Source organism: Podarcis cretensis, assembly GCF_951804945.1.
Source record: "Podarcis cretensis genome assembly, chromosome: 8".
Classification (NCBI taxonomy): Eukaryota; Metazoa; Chordata; class Lepidosauria; order Squamata; family Lacertidae; genus Podarcis; species Podarcis cretensis.
This window is the reverse complement of record NC_137177.1, coordinates 60,958,362-60,972,498: the sequence shown is the minus strand read 5'-3', so window position 1 is coordinate 60,972,498 and position 14,137 is coordinate 60,958,362. Positions and strand designations below refer to the sequence as shown.

At 39.7% G+C, this 14,137-nt stretch overlaps 1 protein-coding gene across 9 annotated transcripts in view; it reads left to right on the top strand.

Moving 5' to 3' along the window:
• The window catches only part of PHKB (phosphorylase kinase regulatory subunit beta), a 143,539-nt gene that overhangs the window by 37,532 nt on the left and 91,870 nt on the right, over window positions 1-14,137 (top strand). For all 9 annotated transcript variants that reach the window (XM_079988735.1, XM_079988736.1, XM_079988739.1 and 6 more), the window contains 2 exons: window positions 9,810-9,917; window positions 13,483-13,563. In XM_079988735.1, the coding sequence (XP_079844861.1) occupies window positions 9,810-9,917; window positions 13,483-13,563 (189 nt within the window). The remainder of the gene's footprint in view (window positions 1-9,809; window positions 9,918-13,482; window positions 13,564-14,137) is intronic.

The following is a 14,137-nucleotide window of genomic DNA, read 5'->3' as shown; positions in this document are numbered from 1 at the left end:
GTATTTTAATAGATCTGTTTTTATATTCTTTTAGTTCTATTATATTTTAATTGCTTTTTAACTATCTTATATGTTTTTAGCCTTTGGTGTTTTATCTGTATTGCTTTAATTTGTGTAAACTGCCTTGAATCCTAGTCTGGGGAAAAGGCAGGATATAAATAAACAACAACAACAACGACTTGTGGGAGCCATTTGTACAGATGGGAGCAGGGAATTTGAATAGTCTGCTCTTTTCTGTGAACTGAAAAGTGGCATTTTCCAGTTCTAGGAGGGAGCAGTTGATTTTGTTTGCTTTTGCTCCAACCTTGTTATATGGCTCACATGAGTAGACTGCTTACATCAGCAGCGTTTTTGTACAAATTAGCTTACATTGTATGGTTGGAACTGACTGAGCCATGCAGCCAACTAGGATTCTTGAGATTTTAAATCACCTTCAATAAATCTCAATACATTCTTAAAAGCACCTGGGAAAGGAATTTGTATGACCTCTGTTGCTCAGCCATTCTTAGTGTTAGGAAGCATCTTTCTGCCATTCTGGTTACAACATGTGTCAACTGGTCCATTTCCATGGACAATTCAAAATGCTGGTTATGACTTCTAAAGCTCTTTATGGCTTTGGGGCCCAAGTTACTGTAAATATTATATCTCCCTTTACAAACCTGGCCTGCTAAGATCCTCAGGTGAGCACCTTCTCTTGGTCCCATCAACATCAGACGTATGGTTAGTGGTGACATGAGAGAAAGCCTTTTCTGCAGCTACTGCCTTATTGTGGAATTTCCCCCAAGGAGTGTTTAGACTTGCTTCTTTTTTGTTATCCTTCTGCTGGCAAGCTAAGACCTTCCTGTTTAGACTGGCCTTTGAAAACTTAGGAGCAGATGATGCTGATCACTGGGCTATCAGGGCAAACTGTGTTTTAATGCTGGTTCTAAATGTAAACCACCTTGAATCCCAACTTGGGAAAATACATTTAATAAATATATAATCAATAAACTATATTGTGGTGTAACATTTGTGTATGGGATACACACTGAACAATTGGGGCTATCCCAACACTTTTCTGTCGGTAGAGAGGGAAACATGTCCTCAGAACAACATTGTCCAATGCAGTTGACTTGTATGAACTAGCAAACGAGCTCACCTTTTAATTTATCTCCTTTTAAATGCTGTTTGGGAGAGATTAATAATCTTTGCACATTTGCAATCTCTTTAGTTATGTGAGGGGAAAAGATCTTAAGGGATAACAAATACAGTCGTACCTTGGATCCCGAATGCCTTGCGAGTCGAACGTTTTGGCTCCCGAATGCCGCAAACCCAAACATCCAACGTGGCTTCCACAGCTTCCGATTGGCTGCAGGAGCTGCACCTTGGTTTCTGAACGTTTTGGAAGTCGAATGGACTTCTGGAACGGATTCTGTTTGACTTCCGAGGTATGACTGTATTTTTTTTTTTTTTAAATAACATTGTCCCCATTCATTAAACCTTAAAAAAAATAGCATGGAACTTTAAGAATGAATTCAGACCATGCTATTAAAAGAATGATTCACTTGACATGTCTTTTATTTATCTATCTGCTTTGAAAAATTCAATGTGACAAGGTCTCCTTTAAGTAAGGTATTTCTCTCCTTTCTGTATGGGTTGATTTGACAAGGTGCTGTGCAAACATCTTTGATAGAGATAATTCAGGAAAGATTATTTATGAGCTCATGTCCCCAAGAGGATCTTGTCTTGCTCTTCAGAAATGGAACAACTTTCTTTCCTTCCATTTACTCTGTATGTGGAGACCATTTTCCCTGTAATGAAACTGGAACTTGTTCCTGAAGCGTAATTATTGGATATTGCTTGAAGATAACGAAGGATGTTCCCATATAATAACTTTTTAAAGTCTTAGTTTCCTGCTAGTGCTTTATCACGAGCAGAAAAGCTGGGATCAAAAAGCTACTTTAGGCATGCCCAAGCCTTTCACTTTTCTAGGTGTTCTTCCCCACCCCTCCCCATATATATATTTTTAAACAGTGTAATAAAGTGAACCGTAAGAAACAAACTCGACCTTGTGTTAATCATGGTACATCAATGTAGAAAGGGAGGATGCCAGGGTGCCAGAACTACCTAGCATGAAGTTGTCAATTTTATATTGTTTTAGAATTAGCAGGGTTGGAGACTGTAATTGACCTCCAGGTCTCTTTTTCTTGTTATATCCTTCCAAGGCCATAGTATGACATAGTGGAAAAAATCAGTGTAATACCTTCCACTCCAGTTGTCTTCTGTCTCCCCTGTCTCCCTCCAGTCAACAAAGGTAAAAGGAACAGTAACATTAATTCCCTAAAGTTCAGTCTTTCAGATATTTCCCTCACGCAGAAGCTTATTCACAATCACTGCATGGGGTCTTCTGCATGCAGCGTATCTGCCTTACCACTGAGCTATGGCCATTTGCCAAATAAAGCAGCCTGGGCAGATAATTGCCTCCAGCCTTCCCTGTGGGGCTGAAGCTGGGCCTCCACAGTCTTACAACTAGCCTTAACCTGCTGTCTAGATGCCATCATTCAAGTGGATTTTGTTTGAACATTCCAGCTAGGGAAAAGGATGCACTCCTGACGTGGGTAATATCTTGCAGACTGGGTGTTCATAGAAATATCACTGTATGGCTCAGTTTTCATAATTGATCTTTTCCATTTATGGACTTTGGGAAACAATATTTCTTTGTCTTATTTGAATCCCTCTCCCATTCTCTCTCTCTCTCTCTCTCTCTCTCTCTCTCACACACACACACACACTTTCTCCATATGTTCAGTCTTTGAGATACCTATGCATGCAGCTAACCTGAGAATACTCTGCCAAGAAAAGAATGCATTAAAATGATAACAAATAGGAAAGTGAATGTATTCATTAGTTGATGGCAGAGCTATTTAACAAGCCTATAATTTGTCTACCCAGGCTTGACATTGCACATCATTATCAAGAAAGATCTTTTCAAATGTTATGCTACAGTAGAACTAATTTCATTCCAGAGTACAAAGAGGTAACCAGTTGTGCTAATGGTGGCAGTCATTTACAGCATGGCAGTGTAAAAATCCAACTCATCTCGCCATATCTGATGAATTTTGAAGGAGTAATCTAATATACCAATAGTTACACCATGGCCTATATTTTCATTTTATGTATGTGAGCAATGTCAATATCTTGAGATTGAAGATGCCTGCAAAAAGCTTCACTTAATCATAAATGGAATAGCACAAGTGAACTGAGTTTGCAGTCCTGTGTTTTCTCTAATTTTAGCTTTTAAGCTTTTGGTAAGCATAAGCTAAACACTTTCTGTAAGCTGTTATTTGATGGTGCACAGTGCCATGCTGAATATAGCAATTCCAAAGCAAATAGGAATAACAAAAATGCATGGATAGCTATTAAGTAAATAGTAGATATACAGGTTATCTATCACATTTTATATATAATCTCTCCAAGGAGCTCAAGGCAACATATTTGAGGGTTTATCCAGTTTTATCCATATCCTTTTGTGGGATAGGTCATAGGTGTGATTTTTTTTTAACCCCACCTACCCTGTTATTACACAGGTGGCACTGTGGTCTAAACCACAGAACCTTGCCGATCGGAAGGTCGGAGGTTCGAATCCCCGCAACACGGTGAGCTCCCATTGTTCGGTCCCAGCTCTTGCCCACCTAGCAGTTCGAAAGCACGTCAAGTGCAAGTAGATAAATAGGTACCACTCTGGCGGGAAGGTAAATGGCGTTTCCGTGTGCTGCTCTGGTTCGCCAGAAGCGGCTTAGTCATGCTGGCCACATGACCCAGAAGCTGTATGCCGGCTCCCTCGGCCAATAAAGTGAGATGAGCATCGCAACCCCAGAGTCGTCTGCGACTGGACCTAATGGTCAGGGGTCCCTTTACCTTTACCTTTACCCTGTTATTTAAAAATACCATTGCTATTCAGAACAAAAGATGGAGGGCACAAGGAAGAAGGGGACGACAAAGGATGAGATGGTTGGACAGTGTTCTCAAAGCTACAAACATGAGTCTGACCAAATTGCGGGAGGCAGTGGAAGACAGGAGTGCCTGGCATGCTCTGGTCCATGGGGTCATGAAGAGTCGGACACGACTAAACGACTAAACAACAACATTCAGAACAAAACAGGCCATACTAGACTAGATGGATCTGGACCTTTCCTCCCCCTCCTCCTCCCCCTCCTCCTCCTCCTCCTCCTCTTCTTCATCATTTATTTACAGCATGAATGCTCTAGCAAATACCCAAGGTGTATCTCAATGGACCTGATTTAAGGCAGCATACTGCTAAACCATTTTCTCTGTACTTTTGAGCCCGAACCTCACTCAGATCCACTTCTGATTAGGTATATGTTTTTTCTTCTTGAACATGAGAGTTGGAAATCCTCATTAAAAAGTGTAAGGATAATTCTAACAGGCTGGGACCCTTAGCCCAATAGTGTGCCTGCTTACTTAGAAATTAGTCCCACTGAATTTAATGCAATTTGCCTAGTGTACATAATATTGTAATCTTAATGGTGTGTGTGTTTGCACATGTGCACACACACAAACCAGCACATTTTCTGGCATCTGTCCAAAACTTGTTAAATGCTTTTCTTCATTTTATACCAAGAATGGGGAAGCTGTGGCTCTCCAGTCGTCATTGGCGTACAAATCCCATCAGCCCTGTCAACATGGCCAATATGCTGGGATGGTGGGCATTGTAGTATACCAACATCTGGAGGTCCATGGATTCCTCATTCCTGCTTTATACTAATCCTGTAATATTTATGTTAATCCCCAAATAGCATGCCTCCCTAATCATTAAAGGTTATCAATTCTGCCTTTTTACCTAGTATTTTTAAATTGCTTGTCTGTTAACAGCTTCAGAGTTTAAGAACCTTGATACTGTTTCCTTCATTGTTTCTTTTTCTAAATAATTTTTTATACCTTTGTACTTAGTATTTCCTCTGCATAATGGTTGTCTTGAAATTTTTAAGCTCTGATCTCATGTGTATTAGAGGGAGATACAAATGATAGAGCACTGAAATATTATTTGAGGCCCATATTGCTTTGCTAAACTGATACAATCTTTACATGTTGAGATGTCTTTGGTATGAAAAAAAGATCAATGTTGATCTCAGAACTGAAGCTGCCAAGAGCATTTTCTGGAACTGGAGAATAAGCAGCTCTCTGTTGCACTTCCAATGCATTGTTTTGAGTATGCAGGATTTTGTGTTAAATATATTTGCAAAGAGAACTTAGTAACTGCTGAAAGAGCCTTGTCCTCAGTGGAGGTTAGAAAAACTAAAATGTCTTTTGTAAGGTAGAGTGGCATCATTCTGAGGAGGAGTTGTGTCCTAAGCGGTGGTGACTTAATTAGTCAATTACACTGGAAAACAACAAATTTGTTGTCTGCGTTTTTTCAGTTGATTTAGGACGAATCTGATGCACTGAATCCCAAAATCACATTGGTTTTGCTCAGTCAGATCAAGTTTTTGAGCTATGGCCACATGTCGGTTTTTTACGTTTTTGTCCACATGTACGCTTGTGTGGAACATTTTAGAAGAAGTTGGTGGGGGTAAAATGCCATGTCGAATAATTGTTTTGATTGGAAATGATTATTTTAATGACAAGAAGTATTGAGGTCCGATAGTTCTGGGTGATTATGTTGAAAAGGGATCAGTTTGAAGTCATAAAACCATGTCACTGACTGCTACTTCTGCGCTGTTGATGTGACTGGGATCAACAGAAAGAACCGGAGCAGCCTCAAGTATCCTGATCTTCAATCAGCACTTCATCTTGTAGCTCATTGTGATGAAATTCCAGTGCCTATCTTTGGAGAACTTCCTGACATTAGTGACGAAGATGCCTCCAGTGTTGAAGGACACATGAAGAAGAAGCAGTGGTTCTTGAAGATGATGCTCCACATCCATTTTCCCAAAAGGAGTTGAATGATCTAGTTCGCGACCTCAGCTTGTCAAAGGACTCTGCCGAACTGTTGGTATCCAGAGTGAAGGAAAAAACCTCCTCTCTGACAGTGCTCTCATCAGCTTCTTCCGCAACAGGCATCAAGAGTACCTCTGTTTTTTTCTCGGTAGAGAAGGACTTTGTGCACTGTGCAGATATTGCGCAGCTTCTGCTCAAGCTTGGAGTGCCACAGTACGAACCCAAAGACTGGAGACTGTTCATTGACAGCAGCAAGCGATCACTGAAATGTGTTCTGCTACACAACGCCAACCAGTTTGTCTCTATACCCCTGGCTCTCTCGAGTACACTGAAGAAGAACTATGAAACGGTGAAGTATGTGCTGGAGAAAAATGGTTATGATCAGCACAAGTGGTTTATTTGTGTTGACTTGAAGATGGTGAACTTTTTGTTGGGACAACAGTCTGGCTTCACCAAGTACCCATGTTTTCTGTGCATGTGGGATAGTAGGGACCGGGCTCAGCATTACATGAAGAAGGACTGGCCTGTGCAGGAGAAATTGGTGCCTTGCAAAGAAAGGAACGTCATCAACGACCCTCTGGTGGACAGAGACAGAATACTCTTCCCACCGCTGCACATCAAGCTTGGCTTAATCAAGCAGTTCACCAAGGCTCTGGACAAGGATGGTGACTGCTTCACTTACTTGTGCCAGGCTTTTCCAGGATTGACCATGGAGAAGTTGAAAGCTGGCATCTTTGACGGTCCTCAGATCCATCTGCTCATCAGAGATCCAGAGTTCAGAAACTCAATGAACAAAGTGGAACTGGAAGCGTAGAAGGCATTTGTTCTGGTAGTGAAGAACTTTCTTGGCAACAATAAGGCCAGAAACTACGCAGAACTTGTCAACAACATGCTGACTGCTTTCAGAAACCTGGGCTGCAACATGAGTGTCAAGATGCACTACCTATTTTCACATATGGACCGGTTTCCTGAGAACCTGGGTTCAATGAGTGACGAGCAGGGGGAGAGATTCCATCAGGACATGAAAGAGATGGAGACCAGGTATCAGGGTCGCTGGGATGCAGTCATGATGGCTGACTACTGCTGGACTCTGAAGAGAGACCTCCCTGCCGCTGAGCATTCCAGGAGTTCCAAGAAATGGAAGTTCAAGCCCTGAAGTTTGAAAAATGGTGAAGCAACATGCAATTTACATGTACTTACCTTTATCAATGCCCACCATTCAGTTTACAGTAAACCTGACCTGATGGAGAGAAACGGATGCCATTTCCTGATTCAGCAGTGCAAAAATACCCTAAATCAGTTGTAGAAATCTAGACAACATTTAAAAAAAGTAAAAAATTGTTCCCCAGTGTTGTATTTCTATATAATCTTGTATCGTATTTGTTTTATTATTGTTAGCCTCTTGGAGCACGATTTGTTGGAAAGGCAAGATTCAAATTTGACAAATAAATATATAGAATCATGGAATTGTAGAGTTCTAAGGGTCCCCAAGGGTCATCTAGGCCAATATTCTGCCAATGCAGGAATCTCAACTAAAGTATCCATGATAGATGGCCATCCAACCTCTGCTTGAAAACCTCCAAGGAAGGAGGGTCTACTGCCTTCCGAAGGAGTCCATTCCACTTTTGAATAGCTTTTACCACCAGAAAGTTCTTCCTGATGTTTGGTCAGAATCTCCTTTCTTGTAATTTGAATCCATTGGTTTGGGTCCTACCCTCTGGAGCAGAATATTTGAAGATGGATATTATATCTCCTCTCCATCTCTTCTGATCCAGACTTTAACATACCCTGCTCCCTCAACCGTTCCTCATAATACTTGTACTTCTGCCAAAGTACTTAAGGCACAGCTTATAATTTATAATTATGACAGAATCCAAGAGACATGACCCTGATCAAAGTTGTTGGTTTGTTTGGAGCTTTTTAAAAAAATGTAATGTTGTTTACATTGATGTGGGCAGTACTGAAACATACTTTTTTTAGTGTAGTATCTATTTTATCTACCATCTATCTCTCTATCTATCTATCTATCTATCTATCATCTATCTATCCATATCTTATTTGAGGAGTGAGGGATGGGTCACCTTTTGAAAACTGTTTCTGGTTAGTAATCTAAGATGCAGATAGTCCAACAAAGCGGAAATAAACCTTTGAAGGCTCTTTGTGAGGTATTATGGCTGCTACTGCCTTTTGGTGGAGTGGCAACACAGCACATTCTTGATTGCTCTGTGCTTTTGCTGAAGTTGCTGTTGGATACTGCTTTTACATTTCTATTGTAAGCCACCTTGCGTAATTGTTAGTTGGAGAGTACACACTGAAAATAAAGAAAATCATATAAATAATAAATGATACAAAAGGTGTTGATTGGGAAGATGAAATTCTTTTGGAATGCCAAATTTTGCAGAAGATTTTAAAAAAAAAAAATCTGCAAAAAGGGGGCAAATTGCCCATTGACAACCAAGCACACTCATTGGGTATGTAATGCTGACTGGAGGAAATGGAAAACTGGGGAATGGAACATTAATGGAATCTCCTGGAAAAGGGCAAGATTTTATAGAATCCTCAGAAGGAGCACTCCACACTGCTACATTTTCATTTTAGTTTTTTGCAGATATTACATGCTTTGTATAATTTACAAATATCAGTATTCTTTACAGGGGTATACTTTTGTTGACTTTAAAAAAATGATGGTGGTTGACCTCATTTGGTCATGTCAGCCTTTTTCTGTTGATTGCATATGCCCAGGATTTATTACTTTCCATGTGCCAGTTCAAGTAAGTTAGAATTGTCTGTGGTTAAACAATAATAAAGATGGATGGATTCATAGAAGAGATTAGTGTAGTTCCTGATTGTGATGATAAAGCATTTGTGTCAGTTGTCTAGTGAAGATAGCTACCTTTCTTAGGGTAGCAAAATTACTCATTTTCATCACCTGCACCAAAGATCAATGAGATGAACCACTCAGTTAATTAAATATCTTATGTTCTCTATACACTTTCTATGTGGGGAGGAAAAAAACTACAGGCTAGGTTCCAGGCCAGTGTTTCCCAACTGGGGAGCATATGACCCCCTGGGGCCCCCCAGGTTATTCCGTGGGGGCCACAGGTGAAAAATGTGTAAATGGGGGACCATAGCATGAGGCTAGAGGGGCACAGAGGGAATTGAGAAGTAATTGCGGGGTGGAATCATTAAAAAAATAATCCTGAACAATCCAGAGAAGGCCTTGGGCTTCCATGACCCCTTCCTTCCCCACTCACTTTGGGAGTCGGGAAGAGTCTAGACTGCTAGGTTTAAAAGGACTTCTCACATTGAAATCGCCACAGGGTATATTGGTTTTGCCACTCAGCTCGTTCTCCTTCAAAAAGGGGAACGGTGGAAAGACAGGGGAATCTGACCTGCTTCTGATCTCTCTGTAGTGTGAATTCTAGTAGGAAGATATAAAAATAGCTGGAAGGAAAGACCCCAAAATGAAATCAGTGGTTTTCGCCAAAGTAATAATAATAATAATAATGCCACATTTTCCATTGCCATGTGGAAATTGCATAGAAAGTCCATCGATGTGATAGGCCATTCTGGACCCTTAACAATCATGTGGAAGAAAGCTTATGTTTGGAGATGGATCCTGCCACCTCTGCTGTCTGGCTCTTATTCATAAGACTGGTAAGAATATGGGTTTTACCACTCCAGTAGGTGATCTTTAGAATTAGCTTTATATTTAGAATATAGTGTTTTGCATTGCATAATGGGGTTTTTGTTTGATAAAAAAAGTTAATCCAACAATTATAATCTTCAGTGCCTTGTGATACTTTCATGACAGAAACATAATAATCTGTATATTTATTTAGGAGTATCATCTCTGTTTTCTCTCTCTAAAGGTTCAACAATATAAGCAAGACCCTAAGCCATCCAAATGCCTCCATTCTGTTTTCAGTGCCCACACAGGTGATGAAGTCTTGTCCCACAAGGAATATGGACATCTTCAGGTATGAAATAAAATTCTTAAATATACTTCAGGGACTGAGTGGCTTTGAGTATTGTTCCTTTCCCCTGCTGCTCAGTTAAAGACCAGAGTTCTTTAAAGATGTGCCAAACTCTGGAGCTTGGCAAATTGATTTTCCTGCTTTAACATACCAATAAAAGCAAGCTGTTTGTAGCCCAACTCTCTGCTGTATATCTTATTGAATAAAATAGCACTACAATGGCCAAAAGTTGCTTTCTTTGAAGCAACACAAGCTGTTGTCAGCAAGTAATTTCAGTATTTATATATTTAAAAAAACCATTTGTATTATAAATAAAATTTGAGAACATCTGATGCTGTATGCTGTAATTTTGTACATGTTTTAGCTTCACTTACTAGGAAACAGCTTAATTAATAAGAAGGACTTAATGCACTCTGATACTGCTTTTTCATTTAATTTTTAACTTTGGTTTTCATAGTTCACATTTCTGTGATTTACAAATGCAGTTTCCTTCCTGCTTTTGTCATGTTTGCTTATGGTCAGAAATTTATTTGTCCAGCCAATGGAAATTAGAGTTTCTCCTGGATAATTGCCATGAGGAAATTTTCACTAGAATGGCTACTTTTGCCTTGGCTGCAAGCTTCTTCAAAATTACTTTGACTCACAGTATTGCTGATTGTAATCATTATGTTTGCTGCTGAGCCTAGTTTGGCATTGAGCTGTTGATACATTGTAGGCTTTCTTTTATGTGGATTTCTTCGTTTACTGCCTGATGTGTTTTATTGTGTTATTTTTAGTATTCTACTTTATCATTTGTCATGGCTAGTAGCTGAAACAAAGGAACTGAACTGAATGTTGCAGATACCTTCAACTAGCCTTCTCACATCGAACTTAGTCATCACTATTTATTGGCATTGTTTGTCTACCTTTTTTGATGTACTTCTTAGATTTTTTGATTTACTTCTTAGGAATAGACATGTTGTTGCAAGAACAGCAGAGCTAAGATCACTTTTCAGAAAATGGTCCAGCTGCTGTTTTCAAACCCGTGGCTGGCATCTAAATTAGAGACCTATTCCAGGGGAATCAGAGTCTTGCACATCTCTAGTGGAAATTTGGACTTACTTCTTTGTGGCATGCCAATCTTGTGCTCAAAGTGCTTGTGAGATTTCCTTCAGCTTCAAAATTGGTTTCAAAGGGGGGCTGCTCTTCAAGAATCATGAGTCCAAATACCCCCTAGGCATGGGCAGCCTGGGGACACCTTCAGACCACACATTTAAAAGCACTGTGACACCATTTTAAGCAGTCACATTGGCTTCCCCTGTTGGGTTGAAATAAACGACAGACGAATGGCAAGTGTCATATGGGAGGCATCTCCCGAGCATGTCTCGGAGAGTCCCTTTTATTGAATATTACAGCATTGCCACATACGTGCTTGTTGCTGATTGGTTAACACAAATACGATGCAAGGGTTGCATATAGGCATTAATCATCAATAGATTAAAGGTTGGGAAAGGGAACACAGAATTGGACAGGCGTGAAAACCTCCTTATTAAACTATTACTAGTGATTGATATAGCAAGACTTAAACTATTACTAGTGATTAATATATAGCATTCATCCGTAGATGTGTTAAACCAAGCACTAAGAACAGGTCAGGATGCAATGTCTCATGAACTCAATGTGGACTGAACATTCTAGGGTGATGAAGGAATGTCTCAGCTTAAAATGGTTTAGCCAGAGTCATGTGTAGAAGCAAAACTTCCCATCATTCCCCCAAAGGATTCTGGGAGTTGTAGTCTGTTAAAGGTGAGGAGAGTTGTTGTGATACCCCTATTTCCTTCTCTGAGCTATAGTTCCCAGTGTTCTCTGTGAAAAGGGATTGATTGGTAAACTACTCTGAGAATCGTAGTTTTGTTTTGAAGAGAGGGGTCTCCTAACTACTCTCAGCACCCTTAAACTACAGCTCCCAAGGATTATTTGGGATAAACCATGGACTGCTTAAAGTGGCATAGTGCTTTAAATATATGGCATGAATGTGGCCATAATCATAAAGATTTTTGGATGTAACCTGTGGTGAGCATAAAACAGTGATTCCTGTGACTGGTTAGTCAGAATACATATCATCACCTTTAGAATAACTACTGGCATTTTATCTGGCATTTACAACCTGGTGCCCTCCAGATGTTTTGGGTTTCAATTCCCATCAGCCCTAGTCAGCACAGTTGGTTTCAGCCTTTGCATCTTTCTATGGCTTAGAACTGGGTGCTTAAAGAGGCATGCACCTGTATAAACCAGATTGTTATGGTTTCAGACACTCTCCTCCTGGTACCCCCATCAAGGTGAAGTGGTTGGAAAATGGGGAAAGGGCCTTTTTGGTAGTAGCACCCTCAATGCCCTACCCAAGGCTGCTTGCGTGGTGGCTCCTCTCATGATTTTTCGGCACCAGACCATAATCTGCTTAGTTGTTGTTGCTGTTTCAAACTTTCTATTTTAACGGCAGTTGCTCTTTTTATTCCTGTCATTTTATTAGCAATGTTTGTTTGTAATTAATTGTTTGTTCTTCATTTTATTGTTATTAACTGCCAGGAAAGGAGGGTTACAATTCTTTAAAAAATAAATAAATTGAAACTATTCTGTTATCTCCAAATGGAAGGTGCATGAATAAGCAACATGTAATCTTAGCTGCTGTGAAATGATTGTATTTTGTGTGCATTCATTTCTCTGATAACTTGGCTTTTTTTTTTTTTTTTTTTTGCCCCTACGATGCAATATCTTGGCAGTGCTACGGCAGTTGATGCTGATATCTAATAGATAATTATGTTAACAGAAGAAAACAACTCATTTTTCGTAAATATAATTTAAACTCTATTAATCAAATGCGGAAGAGTTGATTGAGACTAATATTTCCCTCTGCAGGAGGCTGCATGAATATTTTGTTTACAAGGTGGGAGATGGGGGTATACTGCCTGATACAGTAATATCCTCCACTGTATGTCTTTTCTTTTTCCTTTGTCATCTGCACTGTCATTTGCATCTACTAGAAGCATTTTGACATGAATGGCACTGAAATAAATCCCTGCTTGTTTAAAACAGAAGACCAAAAAACAGCTAGCTAGCTAGCTAGATTAATTTCACAACTTAATTTGCTTAATTTCACAACTTCCAACTGCAGGTAAAAGTTTTTTTTTTTACCTTCTAAAACAGTTGCTGTGTGGATTCCGCTGTAAGCAACATTGATTGTGTGTGTGTACGTCTCCTGATGCCCCAAGTGTGCTTTAATATTCCCATGGGCCATACTTCAACAGATGATAGTTAATTACAGGAGCAAGCCAACAGCTCTTAGCTTACATACACCTTCATGTACAGGACATGCAGTAATTCTCCATCTGTTCCTGTTCTTTCTGCTCACTCTGACAGTTTCACTTTAGCCACCTTCTTTTTGTTTTTGTTTTTTGACAACTTTGCTGCAGGACTTCTTATTCAAGTGGGAGCACAAACTCAACATGAGATATAATAGGTGATTCTTTTTTGCTTTGAGGGTCATTTCTTTTACTGTCTGACCATTCTTGTCCTTTTTTCCTTTTAACAGATAAATGCTGTGTCGTTGTTCCTCCTCTACCTAGTTGAGATGATATCATCTGGTTTGCAGATTATCTACAATACAGATGAGGTATGAATTCACCAACCCCATGAATCATTAGAACATGTTGAAGGTATTCTTACAGTCTTCATAAAATCACCCTATGGGGTAGGTTAAGCTGATAGAAAGGGGAATGTACCAAAGTCACCAAGTGTGTTCTATGGTTCCCCAAGTTTTGCTAGTCCTAGCCTAATGCTTTAGGACACTAACTACACCAGGTTAGCCTGTCTTCCATACAACTTAGTTAAGAGATGTTCTGTGGATTGCATCTGGATTGTTTTAAATCTAAGGTTTCACCCACAAGGTTGATTTTAAAATATCATATGTGGTGACCCATAAGTTTTCCTTTTACTTATATATTTAATTTCTATACCGCCCTTCATCCAAGGACCACTGGGCAGTTTACAATATAAAAACACAAAAACACACCCCATAATAACAAACAAAATATCCCCCCACCCCCCAGTTTAAAATGCCATAGATTGCTCAATTAGCCAAAGGCCTGGGAGAAGAGGAATGCTTTTGCCTGGCACCTAAAGATATCTGAAGAAGTGTGGTATCTGAAGAAGTGTGCATGCACACGAAAGCTCATACCAAGAACTAA